Raw genomic sequence first — 14,955 nt, 5'->3', positions numbered from 1 at the left:
CAAGCAGATGCTACATGGATATCTCTGGCATCATTAAAGGATGGAGCTAATGACAAGTGTGAAGTGGTCCAAATCTGGTAAGTGATATAGTACCTACACTTGTTAATGTCCAGCTGTTTGTTATAAAAAAAGATACTATTTCTTAGTCGCCAAAGAGACACCATGGTACTCGCAACAGCAGTAGTCCATAAATTCTTGACTCTCGGGCTCCACCACTTAGCAATTTGCATTGCCTGATTGAAAGAGTTGAAATTCATTTGGGTTTGAAATCTGCTTGAGGTCCATACCATGCATAATCCTTTTGAGAAGGGGCACTCCCAAAGAATGTGTTGTAGAGATTCGATATTAGATTTGCAAAACCTACAAGAAGAGACCATGTGGATGCCCTTTTTTTGAACCATGACATCTGTAGCTGCACATTTTTTGAGAAGCTTCCAGGTGTTAGCTGCAAGTTTATGATGCACATAAGGATTCCAAATATATTTTGCCCAAGCAATAAGGTTAGCTGGTCTCCTGATGGAATTGTGAGCCGACTTGCATGAGAAAACACCTTTTAGGTTAGGGGACCAAATCAGGTAATCATCTTGTTCTGGGTCAGTTCTGTGCACTTTGGAAATGTCCAAGCCCGATGCATCAAACATATCTTGGAGAATAGTCGGAATGGTCCAAGAATTATTGACTAAAATAGAACTTACTTTGGCATTAAACCCTCTAAGCTGAGAAGTGGAAAGGTTCAGAGCTGCTTGAAGGGAGGTAGTGCCAAGCCAATTACCTCTAATCAAGTCCGCTTTATTACCATTTCCAATCACCCACAGACTTCTATCCTTTACTTCTTGAAGAGCTGCTCGAATACCCGGCCATATAGATGAAGCTTTGTAGTATTGGATAATATCACCATCTCTATTGAAATATTTCAGTTTCAGAAAAGTGGAGAAGTCATCCTCTTCAGTCAGTATCCGCCAAGCCATCTTCATAATCATTGAGGAATTGATGTCCTTCAATCTTCTGATGCCCAGACTACCCTCTCTCAGTGGTTTGCAAACCCTATCCCAACTCACTGTTGTAGCTCTTGATTGAGATGGATCTCCTGTCCATAAGAAGTTTCTTATAGTTTTCTCAGCTTCTTTGATGATAGATGATGACCATTTGTAAATGGACACATTGTAAACAGGGATACTGTTAAGGACTAAGTTAATAAAGATAATTTTTCCTTGGAAAGACATCATAGAACCTGTCCAACTGGTGAGTTTCCTCTTTACTCTATCCAAAACAAGAGCAACAAGGGCTCTCATGACTTTCTTCTGATTCAGTGGAACTCCCAAGTACTTTTCAGGTAAAGTACCTTCTTTAATGCCTAGTTCATACACCACTCTATTCTTTCTTCTTTGAGAAAAACCACCCATAAATTTTTTGCATTTAGCTTTGTTCATAGCTTGGCCTGAAGCTTTCTCATAGGATTCCAGCAGGGTAATAATATTTCTCAAATATCTGATGTTACCATTTGAGAAAATAATAATATCGTCTGCAAATAACAGGTGAGTGGGAGCAGCAAAGCCTCGAATAGAAGTAATAGGTCTTAAATGATTATTTTGTGATAAATAATGCATACCTCTACTAAGAGCATCCTTGGCAATAGCAAAAAGAAGAGGAAATATGGGATCTCCTTGTTTAAGCCCCCTTTCCATAGCAAAGAAACCAATCAGACCACCATTGAAAAGAATAGAGATCCTTGCGCGCTGATTCCATAATTGCTTTGAGCCAGTTCATCCAAATATTAGAGAAACCCAGTTTAGAGAGAACACCAAATAGAAATTCTCAACTCATGGTGTCATAGGCTTGGGAAATATCTATTTTAATGGCCACATTCCCTCCATGCCTTTTGATTTGCAGCTCATTAAAGAGTTCAGAAGCCAACCCAATAGTTGCTTGAGAGCATCTTGAAGGGACAAAACCCACTTGCTCTTTAGAAATGATTTTCGGAGCAATCACATTCAATCTAAGTTGCATGATTTTAGTAATGGCTTTCATAAGGAAATTGCCCATGCATATGGGCCTAAAGTGGGTCAGCTTCTTTGCACCCTTTTCCTTGGGAATGAGAGTGATAAAATTTGCATTGAGTCCTCCCGGAACCGAGACTTGAGTGAAGAAGAATTGTATGGCAGCACAAGTGTCTTGTTTAATGATATCCCAGCAGCTATGGAAGAAATGTCCTTGAAAACCATCAGGTCCCGGGGAACTATTTGCCTTCATGCTGAAAATAGCTTGCTGAATTTCAAGATAATCGGGGATTTTACACAGGCTGTAATTTTCTTTTGCAGAAATCAGGTTTGGAATCAAGCTTAGAAGGTGGAAGTCTTGTTGTGTAGGAACTTGCTTAAACTTCTCTTCATAGAACTGCAGAATGTGACTTTTGATTTGATCTTGATCAGTAAGAATGTTTCCTTCATCATTGTGGAGCTCAGTGATAAACGAAGCACCTTGTCTGATTTTGTATATATTGTGAAAATAAGCTGAGTTTATGTCACCTTCTATATCACTCTTTATTCTCGACTTCTGTTTCCATAGACTTGCTCTATTAATGACCGCATCCAGCTCTCCTTCCTTTTGTACTGCAGTAGCAATAAGGTCATCATCTTCTACATTTTGCTCCACCACTCCTAAAAGTCATGAAAAAACTCCAGTGTCTGAAAGCTCACATCAAGAAGATCATGTTGAGCTTTTCTGATAGTCACATCTATTTGTCCAAAAACATTTGTATTCCAAGCCTTGATGTGAGCTTTCAGACACTGGAGTTTTTTCATGACTTTTAGGAGTGGTGGAGCATATAAGTCTTGAGACCAGCTATCTTTGACCAGATCCATAAAAGTTGGGTGAGACAACTAAACTTTTTGAAATCGACACGGTGCATTTGCTGGTTTAGGTATGTAAGCATGGGGTCCCAAAAGAGGAGAATAGTCTGAGGCCTGTCTTGCCCCTGCTTTATATTTCCAACCAGCGTATTTTCGATTCCAAAGGTCATTATAGAAAATTCTATCCAGCTTTGCTGCTATTCTATTATTACACCAAGTGAAAGTGATTCTTTCTTGGTTGCTTTCAATCAAGTTGCAGCTGTTCACAAAATCTTGGAATTCTGCCAGATCTTCTGTTAGGATTTCCTCCTCATTTTTTATCTTCATATCTCAAAATTGCATTGAAATCGTCAACAATCAGCCAAGGACCTAGCTGATTGAGAAGCTTGAGCTCATCTCATAATCTTCTTCTTTGAATCAAAGAGCAATTAGCATGGACAAAAGATATATAGCAATTATCTGAAAACACTGTAATATGTTGATCAGATGAGCAAAAATAAAAGAGACATTTATTCCTTTCCTCCACATGACCCAGATGTTGCCAGTACGGTTAGCCAGACGGTTGTGGTTGTGGTTGTGGAGAATAGTATTTTCATAATAGTTGATACCACATCTAGATAAATAATCATGTTGTGGTTCAATCATCGGTTCATCAATGCATAATAAATCAGGGCAATGGGACCTGGTAAGATCCTTCATTCTATCTACAGAATTTAATTTTCTAAAATCTCTAACATTCCAATAAATAATCTTCATTAGGAACGAGATGAGTTAGGGTGCATCTGCTGTTGATGCTTAGATTGATTGGGATGAATAGGAGGTTTAACTCTTCCCTGTAGTCTTCTTCTTTTTGCTAGCTGAAGAGTCGACTTGCTTTTGAGGGCTCTTTGTAAGATCTTGCCATGCTTCATTGATGAACTCTTGGGAAGTGACTTCATCCATTAAAGCAAAAGCTGCAAAGTTATTGCTGGTCAGAAGTTCTTCTCTAGCTGGAGTGGTCGTGGCATAGTGAATAAAGGACACAATCTAATTCTCAGCTTCCACGGGTACCACCTGCTTATCCACAGCAGTGGCATCCTCCATCAGTTGGTGAAATATCCACACCAACATATACACATTGACATACAATTATGTATGTGTATAACAAATGTGTAAAAATTATTACTACGCATGCACACACCAGCATGTATGTGTCCAACAAATATGCATACACCATTATACATATGTACAACATGAAATAAATTAAATTTCTCATGTTAGTTCTAATATAAAATGTAAATGTGTTGGGATTGTCAAAAACAAAATTGAAAAGTCACATAAGAGTTTTCCCCACTAGCTTTAGCAATTTTGATTTATTTTCCGACCCAAACTAAAAGCTAAATTAAAAGTTGATTCTGTCCTATGGGCGGTCGCTCTAGTCTGCATGAGTCATGAGTCATGAGCAGGAAGCTGTTTCTCCTTATGATCATATGTGTTCAGTACTTCAGTAACAATACTTGCTTAAAGTTAAGAGTGCAGAAGCCAGAACAGCAGGCGTTCCACATTTGAAGGCGCATCAGAATGACCATAAAGGACTGTGATTGGGTGGAAGTGTATACTCTAAATTCTAAAAGGCTTGGATTCAACTATATAGTGCGCAAGAATAAACACCATCTCAACACCATAGTTCACTAGTAAAAACAACAACAAATCGTCCGTCATTCCACATGCCTATCCTGTCAGAATATAACTTCGACAGCATAATTGTTTCAAAATTCTATGTACAACAGCTAAAACGTATTTACTCAAAAGTCTTCTATATTGCATTTTGAATAAAATTCAAACTGCAGCTACAATAAACAATTGCTACTACTCAATAATGTCTATGAGAAACGTTTTGTACAACGACAACAGAAAAACGAGTTCTCCCAAATGGCTGCTTCCTTCATTCAGTTTTCCGAGAAGCTTATAGCCTTCAGTTTTGAGAGACCCTTTGTGCCTAAAATCCAATTTTTTTCCTCTGTTCGAGTTTCAATTCTAGATCTTTTTCGGATGGCAGGTTTCCACCACTTTTTAAAGTTGCACACCACCATGCTAGAAGTTCATCCTGTTAAAAATAATAGAAGAGAATAGTTTAGAATGGTATGGAGAAATGGATGTCGACGGCATAGCAATTAGTACTAAGCAAAAGTGTACAACTGCTTCAGCACTAGTTCACTAGCATTTCCTGGTCGTACGTTGGGATACTTGCATGAGTTTATGAAAGCCTATTTCTCAGTTTGACCCATTTGGAATTTTCAGGTGAGAGACTCCCTACGTCTATGTAAAACTGTATGATGGAAACTGTTCTTGTATTTATTCATATATTTGTTCTTGTATAGAAACAATAAAAAGCATAAACACAACTCTTTTACTTGCCGCTGGCTGTTAGCCTGTTACATAACAAAATACATGGAAGAAATTGTTTTTTTGATAGGTGGAAGATATAATGTGCAAAAGAGAGGGTAAATTCATTATTTTTACGGCAAAGGAGTTGAGCTTGAAAACTTTCCACACATAAATGAAGCTACATGGCCATATGACTATAGGAGTCAGTGACATGGATTCAGAAAGGTTGGGCACCAACTTAATGCTGAAAGAATAGAAATATAAATATGAAGCTAGGGCATATATTTACTTATTTATTAGTCTTAGAAATCCAGGTATTTTAAGTAAATAAAGAGCACTGTTCTACTCATTTATATGTATAAAATGGTAAATCATTAATTAATAATTTCACAAAAAATAAATAAAGAGCTGAGTTGGACATGATCCCGTTCAGAAATTTACCTCAAGAAAATCATGGTTAGATACAAATCGACTTTCAACTAGACATTTAAATCCTCCTATCTTCACGGAAAGAGGAACTTTGGAACATCCAAATGGCTTTTCTCTCAAAACACCTATAGAGTAAAGTACATAAGAAAACTCACTAATAAAAAAACACGCAAAGGAAAAGAGAGGAAGGGAGGAAAAAATGAAAGAAAAAAAGCAAGCACTTGGGATCTGCAAAGGGCTACTTACACAGGTACACAAGGCTCCTATTTCAGCATATATCATCGTATAGTTAACATGAAACATATAAAAAATTACACTAGAATGACAATCAATATTAACCTAATGGTTAAATATTTACCGTTAATACGAGCCACATAGTAACCGGTGCTTCCTACTTCTTTTTCCCACTTCCGAAGCCGCAGGCGTGTAAAATAGCCCTCAAGAGGAGAAAGGGACACTGGGGATCTCATCCATCTGATCCAAAATAACATTATAATTGAGGAATTTCATTTACAGGTACAAAAAGACTGAATAGTTTTGTCTACAATTTTATCTACATCCATATATTTAGTCATAGCCTCTAATTTTAAACTCTATCAATCCATAAGAGTACAAGAATCTTTCTCAGTCACTACTTCCTCTCCACTCACCTCTACACTAGTGCTCTAAACAGTACTTAGACCTATTTGTTTTTCTTTTGATAATGACTTAAGACTTGACTCCATATTAAAAAAGTGGTAAACCTGCAAAATTGTTCACATCTTCACATTTCACCAGATGGAGGATTAAAAATGATTTTGAAATTGGAAAGGGCGTGTCAAACAAAATGAATTGGAATAAAAATAAAGGGGATTGTGGTGCCATCAACACCAAAGTTTTGAGATGCATATTTGTTCCTTAACATTCTTGGATGCAAATCCAAGAAGTGAACTCAAATATGAGATTTAAGTATATAAAAGTGTCGAGCTAAATCAAACTTGTAAACCTCCACCAAAACTCGTAAACCACCAAAACAAATCATTTATTTAAAGACTTCACAATAGTGGTGAAATATATTTACTTGAAAATGTCTGTGCGGGATAAGCGTAATTTCATTATGGCTGCAAAGGTTCCTCTTGGTATAGCTGGGATCTGCCTACTGACAAAATTGCAAAATGCTGTGATTTGATATTCTCTTGACACATTCTCTGTGGAACTTGAAGTCCTGGTTGGCTTCCCATTAAGTATGAACGCTCTTGACGTATTTTTCAATGAGTTTCCCTCAGAAAATTTACTCCTTGGAAGATCCTTTTTGGCCAGGTTTGAATCCGGAAAACTCCCGTCTAGGATCATCACATCCTTCACTTTTTCATGCAAGTCTGCGCTAGCTCTAAATTCAGTGTCCACCCTGGGTTTCTTGCTATCAGAAACAGTAACTGCAACTGTGCATTCACAGACCATAACTTTATCACTCTTTGATGTGTGTAATAGTTTACCAAAATTACTAAAATCAAGCAAAGAATAACTACCATCTGAACGACGTCGTTTTTTCAAGGAATTGGGACATGCAATGGCCCAATGATCCAGCTGAAAACAGCGAATGCAAAAGCAAGATGATTCCTCTCCACCATCATCATTTTTTTCCAGAAGAACTTCAAGCTCTGATTTAGTTATGTCCGAGCATTCTTGTAACTTGTGACCTTTGATGCCACAAAAATTACAGGTTTCTGTTGGATGACTTGCACTGCCTTCAACTTCTGATGGTATGATATGTCTGATGGCGTCCAATCTCCTTGCGAAAACAGAAGCCATTGCCTCTGAATCTTTGAATCTTTGAGAAGGCTGGAGAGCACTGATCATAGACTTGAACTTCTGATCCGTATGGTCTTTAACTTTTATTGAACCAGATGATCTGGGAGTGCTAACTACATAATTCTGCAGTTCTTTGTTTGCAACTTCCCAATGGTTTTCACTGGAAGGCTCATGACGATCTTCACAACTGTCCTGGTCCTTGACAGAAATTACGCAATCCCGAGAAGGAGAGAGATTCCTAATGCAATCAGTTGGACCATCAATAGCTGGACCTACATTCTGCTCACCTTGAGATGAATTCAGTATGAGGCCGAAGAGTTTAGGGGAAAAACGAGTAATCCATAAGCTGCCAAGAGGATGACTTCTGTTCATCACAGCATTAGACTTATTTGGATCAGAAAAACCAAGTTTAAGAGTTTCTCTATCTTTAACCGGAGATTCCAAATCATTACGGGAAATGGAAGTGGATGAGACTTGTCCTTGATTTCCAGTATCACAAGGTAAGCTTGTTAGATTCTTATTTTCAACAGTGCTGATCTTATGGTCTTCTCGAATGATATAAATATTTTCTGATGGGAGAGATGAAGGACCTTCTGTATCTCCACAAATTATCTGATTCTCAGTTGATGTAGCAGTTTCCTTACATAATCTGTCCGTTTCCTCACCACAGTTAATGGGTATGCCACTATTGTCACATGTCTTATTAGCCACCTCATGCTCTTTTGAGCCTTCTCCAACGTGATGATCAGAATTTGATATTTCCCTGTCCGGTAGACTAATGGTCGGACAATACAAAGCCTTAAAAAGAGTTCCAAAACCGGTACTCCCAGACTGTTGGTTTTTTTCCGGCAAAGTGACTAGATCATGTTCATGATGAGAAAGTCTTCTCGTAAGATCCAAAGAAGTTGTCCCCTCTATGTCAGACTTAGACGATCCCTTTACCATGTTTGATATCCAGTTCATAAAAGAGCTCCCATGTCTCTGGACTGATGCTGAATGAGGATTTTCATGGTTTTGTCTCTTCACCCTTTTATTCTCAATCAACAGGCGCTGATCAAAGCTCCATGGTCTTTTTCCAGCTAAAATCAAGCCGGTGCTGTTACAACTTTCAGCACTATCATTGCTGTCATCTTCATCCTTTAATATTCCTGCATGAACATTAACACTAGACAGAACCTTTTCTTTATCTCTTGTTTGATACAGAGGCATTCTACTCTTATTTGGAAAAGCTTCAATGAAAGCAACCTCGCCCTCAGGAAATATTCCTTCATTGTGACTTTTGTCATCACCTAGGTGTGACATGATACCAACCTCAAAACAAGCATATTTACCTTTCAGAGGCTTTATATCATTTTCAGAAGTGGAATCCCCTTTTTCTAGATGAAGGTTAGAAGATGCAGCTGTTATTTTCCTTGTACCTTCTTCTTGAACAACTAAAGCCAATTCCTCATGCTTGTACTCACTATTTATGCCTGTTGTATGACTATGTCCACTCTGAGAAGGACTAGAGCGTGCTCCTTTTCCCGATTCTGCATTTACTCGTTCTGAGATAACTTTCTCTTCATTAACTTTTGTTGATGAAAAATCATCAGTTCCCTCACTCTTGAGACCTGAAAGAAAACATGAGATAGCATGAAACCCCAAACATTATGAGGAACATGAAGAAATAACTGCAAACAAACTGGTACCTGGTATAGAATCTTTCTCGGGATTACAGGAAATCACTTTTGTCGTACTCCTGGAGATCTCAGTTGCCTGAATGTCAATGTTACGACAAATCCTCTTCCCTTTTTGGTCTGACTGATTATGCTCATTATTCATATTTAGAATAGAATGTTCATCTTTATTGGTTGAATCTTTCATTTCTCGACCTGATCCTGCCAAGATAAGAGTTATTAGGCATTTATACCTTCCATCCAAGACATAAAGTTTCAAGGGGCACTGAGAGGATAATAATATCTGAAGTGGACACTGATAGTTACTTGTATTTAAATGTAACTACATGCAAGAATTAAATCCTACAAAGATTGAGAACTCTTTCGACCCCATTGTTCTTTGTGGACCAGGTCTATGAAAAGCTACCTTGACTTTCTGCATTACTGCTACATCTGTAAACCCGTCCACAGGTACACTTGAACTAGAGGGGGTCTTTTGAACAAGATGGGGAATTTTTTCAAACAAGTTGGCAGGTGTTTCTACCCCCAAAATTCTTCCCAGAGAATGCAAATGCAGGTAAACTTTGCAATTTTGTAAAGTCAAGTTCTCACCGAATTAAGCATATTTTAAGTGGCGGTAACACCTGCCAACAACTTCAAACATCCCCCACTTCTAATGGGTAATACAATGGGCATACAAAGAACATTTATGTGGAGAAAGAATTATTGCACATGTCACAGGATTAAGACTCATCCATGGTGCAGAAAACTGTTTTTCGTATTAATAACATTACCTAGATCACGCACATGATTTGTTGTTTGGCATATTGGCATGAAGCTTTTCGTAATACTTGGAGACCCAATCATGGTAACTCTTCCAGAAACTTGCGAATCTAAATGGCATACTATTTGTGAAATATTTATATTTTCTTCAGCTACAGGGTAAGTATCCTTTGCTTCTCTAACTGTAATGCATCTTGGAGGAGAAAGAACCATACCCAAGGAAAAGGTCTTTTTATCAGATAGGCTGCAGTCCGCACATTTCAGACTCAAACCTTTATGTGGAGACCATACGAGTTCAGATACGGGAGTGGTTTTCAAAAACACCATTTCGTCCCTTGAATTTGCATTTGCACCTGCACCTGCACCTGTACCAGTTTGCCTTTCTGGTTGGGTGCACACATTGGCAGGATCCAAAGATAGTCCTAGTTCGGGTGACAGACCACCATTGTAGTCAATGTTACTCTTCTGCACAATCATTCGTTCAGCAGGGCATCCATTACCAGATCTGTCCCCAGACGTCTCGTTCATGCCTATGATTTTGAATGCTCAACTGCTCCAGTAAAAGATAGAAAATCAATAATTTTCATCATGAAAATATGAGACTATATTAGTGCAAGAAATTGACAAAAGTACCAAAACAGTAATACCCTTGCTTAATTCAAAGGAACTGAAAGCACATTATCAATATCAAAGCAACTGCAACAAATATAAGGTTTTTTTTTTCCGGATAACACTGCAACAGAGATAAATTCAAAATTTTCACTAGCTATTAAACAAAAAATGGTTGTGAAATAGTAGAGAAAGAAAATACACATACAAACTACAGATAACTTTTTCTCTCTTTTTCTTCGTTAGTTGTTATTTTCTTCCCTTCAAACTCTAAATAACGTGTTTGAGGCAAATACCTCAATGTCGCGTCTAGAAGCTTCTTTTAAATTTCAACCACATCAGAAATTGTTATACAGCCAAACACCCGCTACAAACATTGGGATCTGAGAGTAGTTTGAAGCTGTTGAATGTAATTTTTTAACTTTTTTAATTTCTAACTGATGTTCTTTCATTATTTATCTATTTTAAGAAATTTCTATGTGTTCATAACTTCATATCACTTTCTTACATCATTTACATCTCATACCCAAAAGTGGTTAGCAGAGTGTGAATAAATAGGTATTAGCCTATTAGGCAATGTAAATGATTTCACTAAAGAAGAAGGAAGCATAATTATGAAGATTCCATCATTTTACAATAATTCCATAATTTTTCCATCATTTCCGTAGAAATGTGACCATCCCTTAGTGTCCGAATATAACTACAAATGCTAAAGAAATAAACAAATATGTCCAGTAACTAATGTGCGGCATCTGATTTAGCTCTCAATATATAATTATATATATTTATATAATATAAATATACATATACATTAAGGTAAAAACTGCCCATTGGAGGAGCATCGGAGTGTAAATTAACAATCTATACATTAAGGTGGAACGGAGGGTGTAACATTCTAATGTCACCTACGTGGAGCTGATGTGGAGGTGTAAATTCACACTCCCCATTGGAGATGCCCTTAGAAGCTAATTTGGTGGAGATGTACTCCATACAATAGAGATCACCCTCACAAAGAATCAATTCATTTGAAGATGTACAACCACATAAAAAATCGTTTATAATGTTATGAAATTATCCAACGGTCCATATTCTTTTAATTTCGGTACAACTTTTGACAATGTTAAACATATTAAACTGAACTGATTTTTTGTGGGTGTGCTCTCCATCATGTGATATATATCTCTACAAAAAATTAGTTCTCAATTTATCTTGTAAGTCCACTATTAGGAGTGGAGTAACTTTAGAGTCACTATAAAGTGGGGTTCATATAATCATCCCCTATACAATGGCCTCCATCTCACTCTACAAATTTACTTATGAGTTATTTTTTGTGGATGTTATCTTCTAACTATAGAGAACATCCCTGCAAAAAAAGATCTCATTTGGAAATTTTTAAAAATGCAAAAAGTGGGTTGCAAAATTTTAAATCCAGACTATTAAAATAAATCATAGTTTCAAATCATGGTTGGAAAGGGTTAGAGATTTTGGATTGATATGAAATTTTGTAGATACCATCTCCATAGTGGTAACTGGTAAGATCATACCCACAAAATATTAGCCCTTAGTTCAACTTATAAAAAAGTGTTGTATAAACTATTATATAAAAAGTATTGTTCAACTCACATATATATATATATATATATATATATATATATATATATGAGAGAGAGAGAGAGAGACTTACAAATTGAATTAAGTCTTGAATTTTTGTGAATATGATATTTTCACAATGGATAGCATGCCTACAAAATTTCATCCTATTTGGATGTGTCTAACCTTGTGAAAATTAGTATTCAATTTTGAACGTTTATTTAACGATCCAAAATTTTCCAATTTCATAATAACATTTGATTAGGTTACACATATTTGAATGAGTCAAAATTTGAAATTGTGGGGAGATCGTACCTGCAAGATATATATATACCTGGCTCCTAAAAAGACCTTAAAATAAGTACCAAACTAAGTACTAAATCTAAAACAACCCACATCACCTACAAAATGATTTAAAACCTAATTTTTTATAGATATGATCTACTAACCATAAATATCATCTCTACAAAAATTCAACTTGTTTAACAATTTTTAACATTGGCAAAAGATGATTGCAAAAACTTGACATTTCTGGACCGTTAGATATTTTTTCAAAAGTGGACAACAATTTTTATATAAGTTAGAAGATATCAAACTGAGTTAAATTTTTGTAGAGATGTGTTTTTATGGTTAGTAAATCATATCCACAAAAAATTAGGTTTTAAATCATTTTGTAGGTGAAGTTGTGAATTGTTTTAGATTTGGTACTTGTCTTAAAGTCTTTTTAGGAGTCGGGCTATACATATACAACAATTTATACAATGACTTCCATCTCACTCTACAAATTAGCTTACAACTTGATTTTTTGTAGATGTCATCTTCTCACCATGGATAGCAACCCCACAAAAAATGGGCTCATTCGAAAAAATTTAAAAATGCCAAAAAAGGGTGCAAAATTTTAAATATTGGTCGTTAGAATAAACTCTATTTTCAAATAAACTTTTCAAAGGGATAGAGATTTCGAAATGATCTAAAATTTTGTGAATATGATTTATATAGTGGTAAGATCATACACACAAAGTATCAACCACTAGTTCAACTTGTAAATGGGCGTTGTATAAAAAGTGTTGATATGAAAATGTTCTACCTTGTAACAAAACACGTTGTTCGTGCCCTCAACACATCTCCTTTATTGTGAGGTCCTAAAAAGCAAAAAGAGCAAAAAATTATTGTATACTAAAGAGATTAACTGACTGGCGACATATTTTGAAAGAATATGTATCCATAATGTAGACTACAAGAGAAAAAAAAAAGAAGGAAGTACGATTTTAAGACTTTGGAGTGTGCAACTCAAAACCATTTGGGAATGAGTGTAGCGACCCCAGGAACTTACATCCCATTATGCATGGCGTTAATATCTCAACAAGGATGGATCTTATTATAGAATCATTAGTAAGATTAATATTTACGCATGGGACTGAAATCTGGAAAAAGTAGATGAATTCAAACATCATAAAATCTGAATTAAATGCATAACAGAAATGAGGTCATCTACTTTCTTGTTGACATCACAAATCATAACTTGCTGTTTCAAGAAAATATAACTACTGATCAGTAAAAATGGACCGCCAAGAGAAACACGGATCCCAAGGCCAGCCAACCTACCTTATCAAAAATCAATAATAAAGAGATATACATCTATATATTGCGAGAACACAGGTCAGCTAATCTGGGGTTCATCTAAGTTTGAAGAGCCTTCTTTGTAACACACAGCAGACCAGCTAACATTTTTGCATATTTATATTTCCAAGAGAGGTTCTACACGGACTGTCCACATTTTAGACGAAGACAAGACAAACTGATATGTATTCACAGTACTATGAATTGATGGAGGTCTATCAAATTCTCAGAAACATCAAAAAATTCAAATCTCACAAGACTCCTTTTAGCAAACCCTAGCACTCTAGTAATACAATTGACTATGGAGTATGAACTTCCATTAAAATGAACAAACATCAGACGTGAAGGCTAAGCCTCATATCCACTCAGCAATGGTAGAAAATAAATGAATATTCAAGGAACCAAGGACAGCATATCACTTAAGTTCTTACCCAGATGGCGGTAAATCACCATAGCATAAACATGTCAAAACTGCCAATGTCTAGTAAAGCGCAAGGTAGGCACAGGCCTAACACCCACACGTCCGAAACAAGAACCACTTGTCACCGAGCAAAAAAAACCCACAAGAACCAGTTGTCAGATAATGCACAAAATTCTAGCAAGTCTTTATAAAGAACCCATCGATTACACACGTTAAAAGTTAATTACTTAATTCCTATCAAGTTCAGTGAATCAAGCTTTCTTCATCCAAAATGAAACAATCTAAAATACTTTTTTCTAGATTCGCTCTATCACTTCACACACAATTCGCAAATTCACACCAAATCATAACCACAATTTCCATTAGATGGTTTACAAATCACATCTCTTAGTATATTAACAATAAACACACGTATAAAATGGAGATTAAAAAGAAGAAACAAAAAATGACTCGTTCACACACATAAAACATCATTAGAGTGAATATAAAGTAACTTTTAAATACTCATGCTACTTATGTAAACTACTCAAAAGTTTCAGTGTGTGTGCTTAGTTATGAAGAGAAGTATAGTACCCATTCAGAAACAGAACTTCGAGAGAGTGAGTGGTTTAACTTGGACACAGAAAACACCTACTTTGAATCTTCATAAAACTTTTTATAGCTTTTGAGAGGTTCAGAATATGATACGTGGGTCTATTTTAGGCCACAAGTACAGCTCTATATGCAGATTCATTTCTTTTTTTATTGCTATTTTTTAGGTTTTACTACTTTTTTTTATTCTTCTTATCCGCTTTGAGAAATTATTAACTAAACTGGCCCAATGTTTTAGCTGGATCAGATC

At 36.2% G+C, this 14,955-nt stretch overlaps 1 protein-coding gene across 12 annotated transcripts; it reads right to left on the bottom strand.

Moving 5' to 3' along the window:
* Positions 1 to 4,515: 4,515 nt before the first annotated feature.
* Positions 4,516 to 14,775, bottom strand: TZP (zinc knuckle (CCHC-type) family protein). Of its 12 annotated transcripts, XM_086590411.1 has the most exons (11): positions 14,688 to 14,740; positions 14,125 to 14,231; positions 13,161 to 13,215; positions 10,522 to 10,607; positions 9,886 to 10,424; positions 9,125 to 9,313; positions 7,154 to 9,046; positions 6,706 to 7,066; positions 6,004 to 6,119; positions 5,658 to 5,770; positions 4,516 to 4,935 (listed from the first exon to the last, which is right to left on the bottom strand). In XM_086590411.1, the coding sequence occupies exons 5-11, from the start codon at positions 10,400 to 10,402 to the stop codon at positions 4,828 to 4,830; spliced, it is 3,297 nt and encodes a 1,098-aa protein (XP_086446537.1). In that variant the 5' UTR covers positions 10,403 to 10,424; positions 10,522 to 10,607; positions 13,161 to 13,215; positions 14,125 to 14,231; positions 14,688 to 14,740; the 3' UTR covers positions 4,516 to 4,827. The 12 variants fall into 12 exon arrangements, with proteins under 12 accessions (XP_086446537.1, XP_086446536.1, XP_086446540.1 ...); XM_086590410.1 differs by lacking the exon at positions 10,522 to 10,607; XM_086590414.1 differs by lacking the exon at positions 14,125 to 14,231.
* Between the last annotated feature and the right edge of the window lie 180 nt (positions 14,776 to 14,955).

This window comes from Coptis chinensis, chromosome 2 (assembly GCF_015680905.1).
Source record: "Coptis chinensis isolate HL-2020 chromosome 2, ASM1568090v1, whole genome shotgun sequence".
Classification (NCBI taxonomy): domain Eukaryota; kingdom Viridiplantae; phylum Streptophyta; class Magnoliopsida; order Ranunculales; family Ranunculaceae; genus Coptis; species Coptis chinensis.
The sequence above is the reverse complement of the archived record's forward strand: the minus strand, read 5'-3'. Positions and strand labels throughout refer to the sequence as shown.

Excerpts from the sequence above, each read along its gene's own strand:
- TZP (XM_086590412.1), bottom strand. The coding sequence starts at position 10,402 with ATGAACGAGACGTCTGGGGACAGATCTGGTAATGGATGCCCTGCTGAA. Across the intron at positions 9,047-9,124 it reads CGAGAAAGATTCTATACCAG|GTCTCAAGAGTGAGGGAACT; the intron begins GTACCAGTTTGT and ends GTTTTCTTTCAG. Across the intron at positions 4,936-5,657 it reads CTAACCATGATTTTCTTGAG|GATGAACTTCTAGCATGGTG; the intron begins GTAAATTTCTGA and ends TATTTTTAACAG.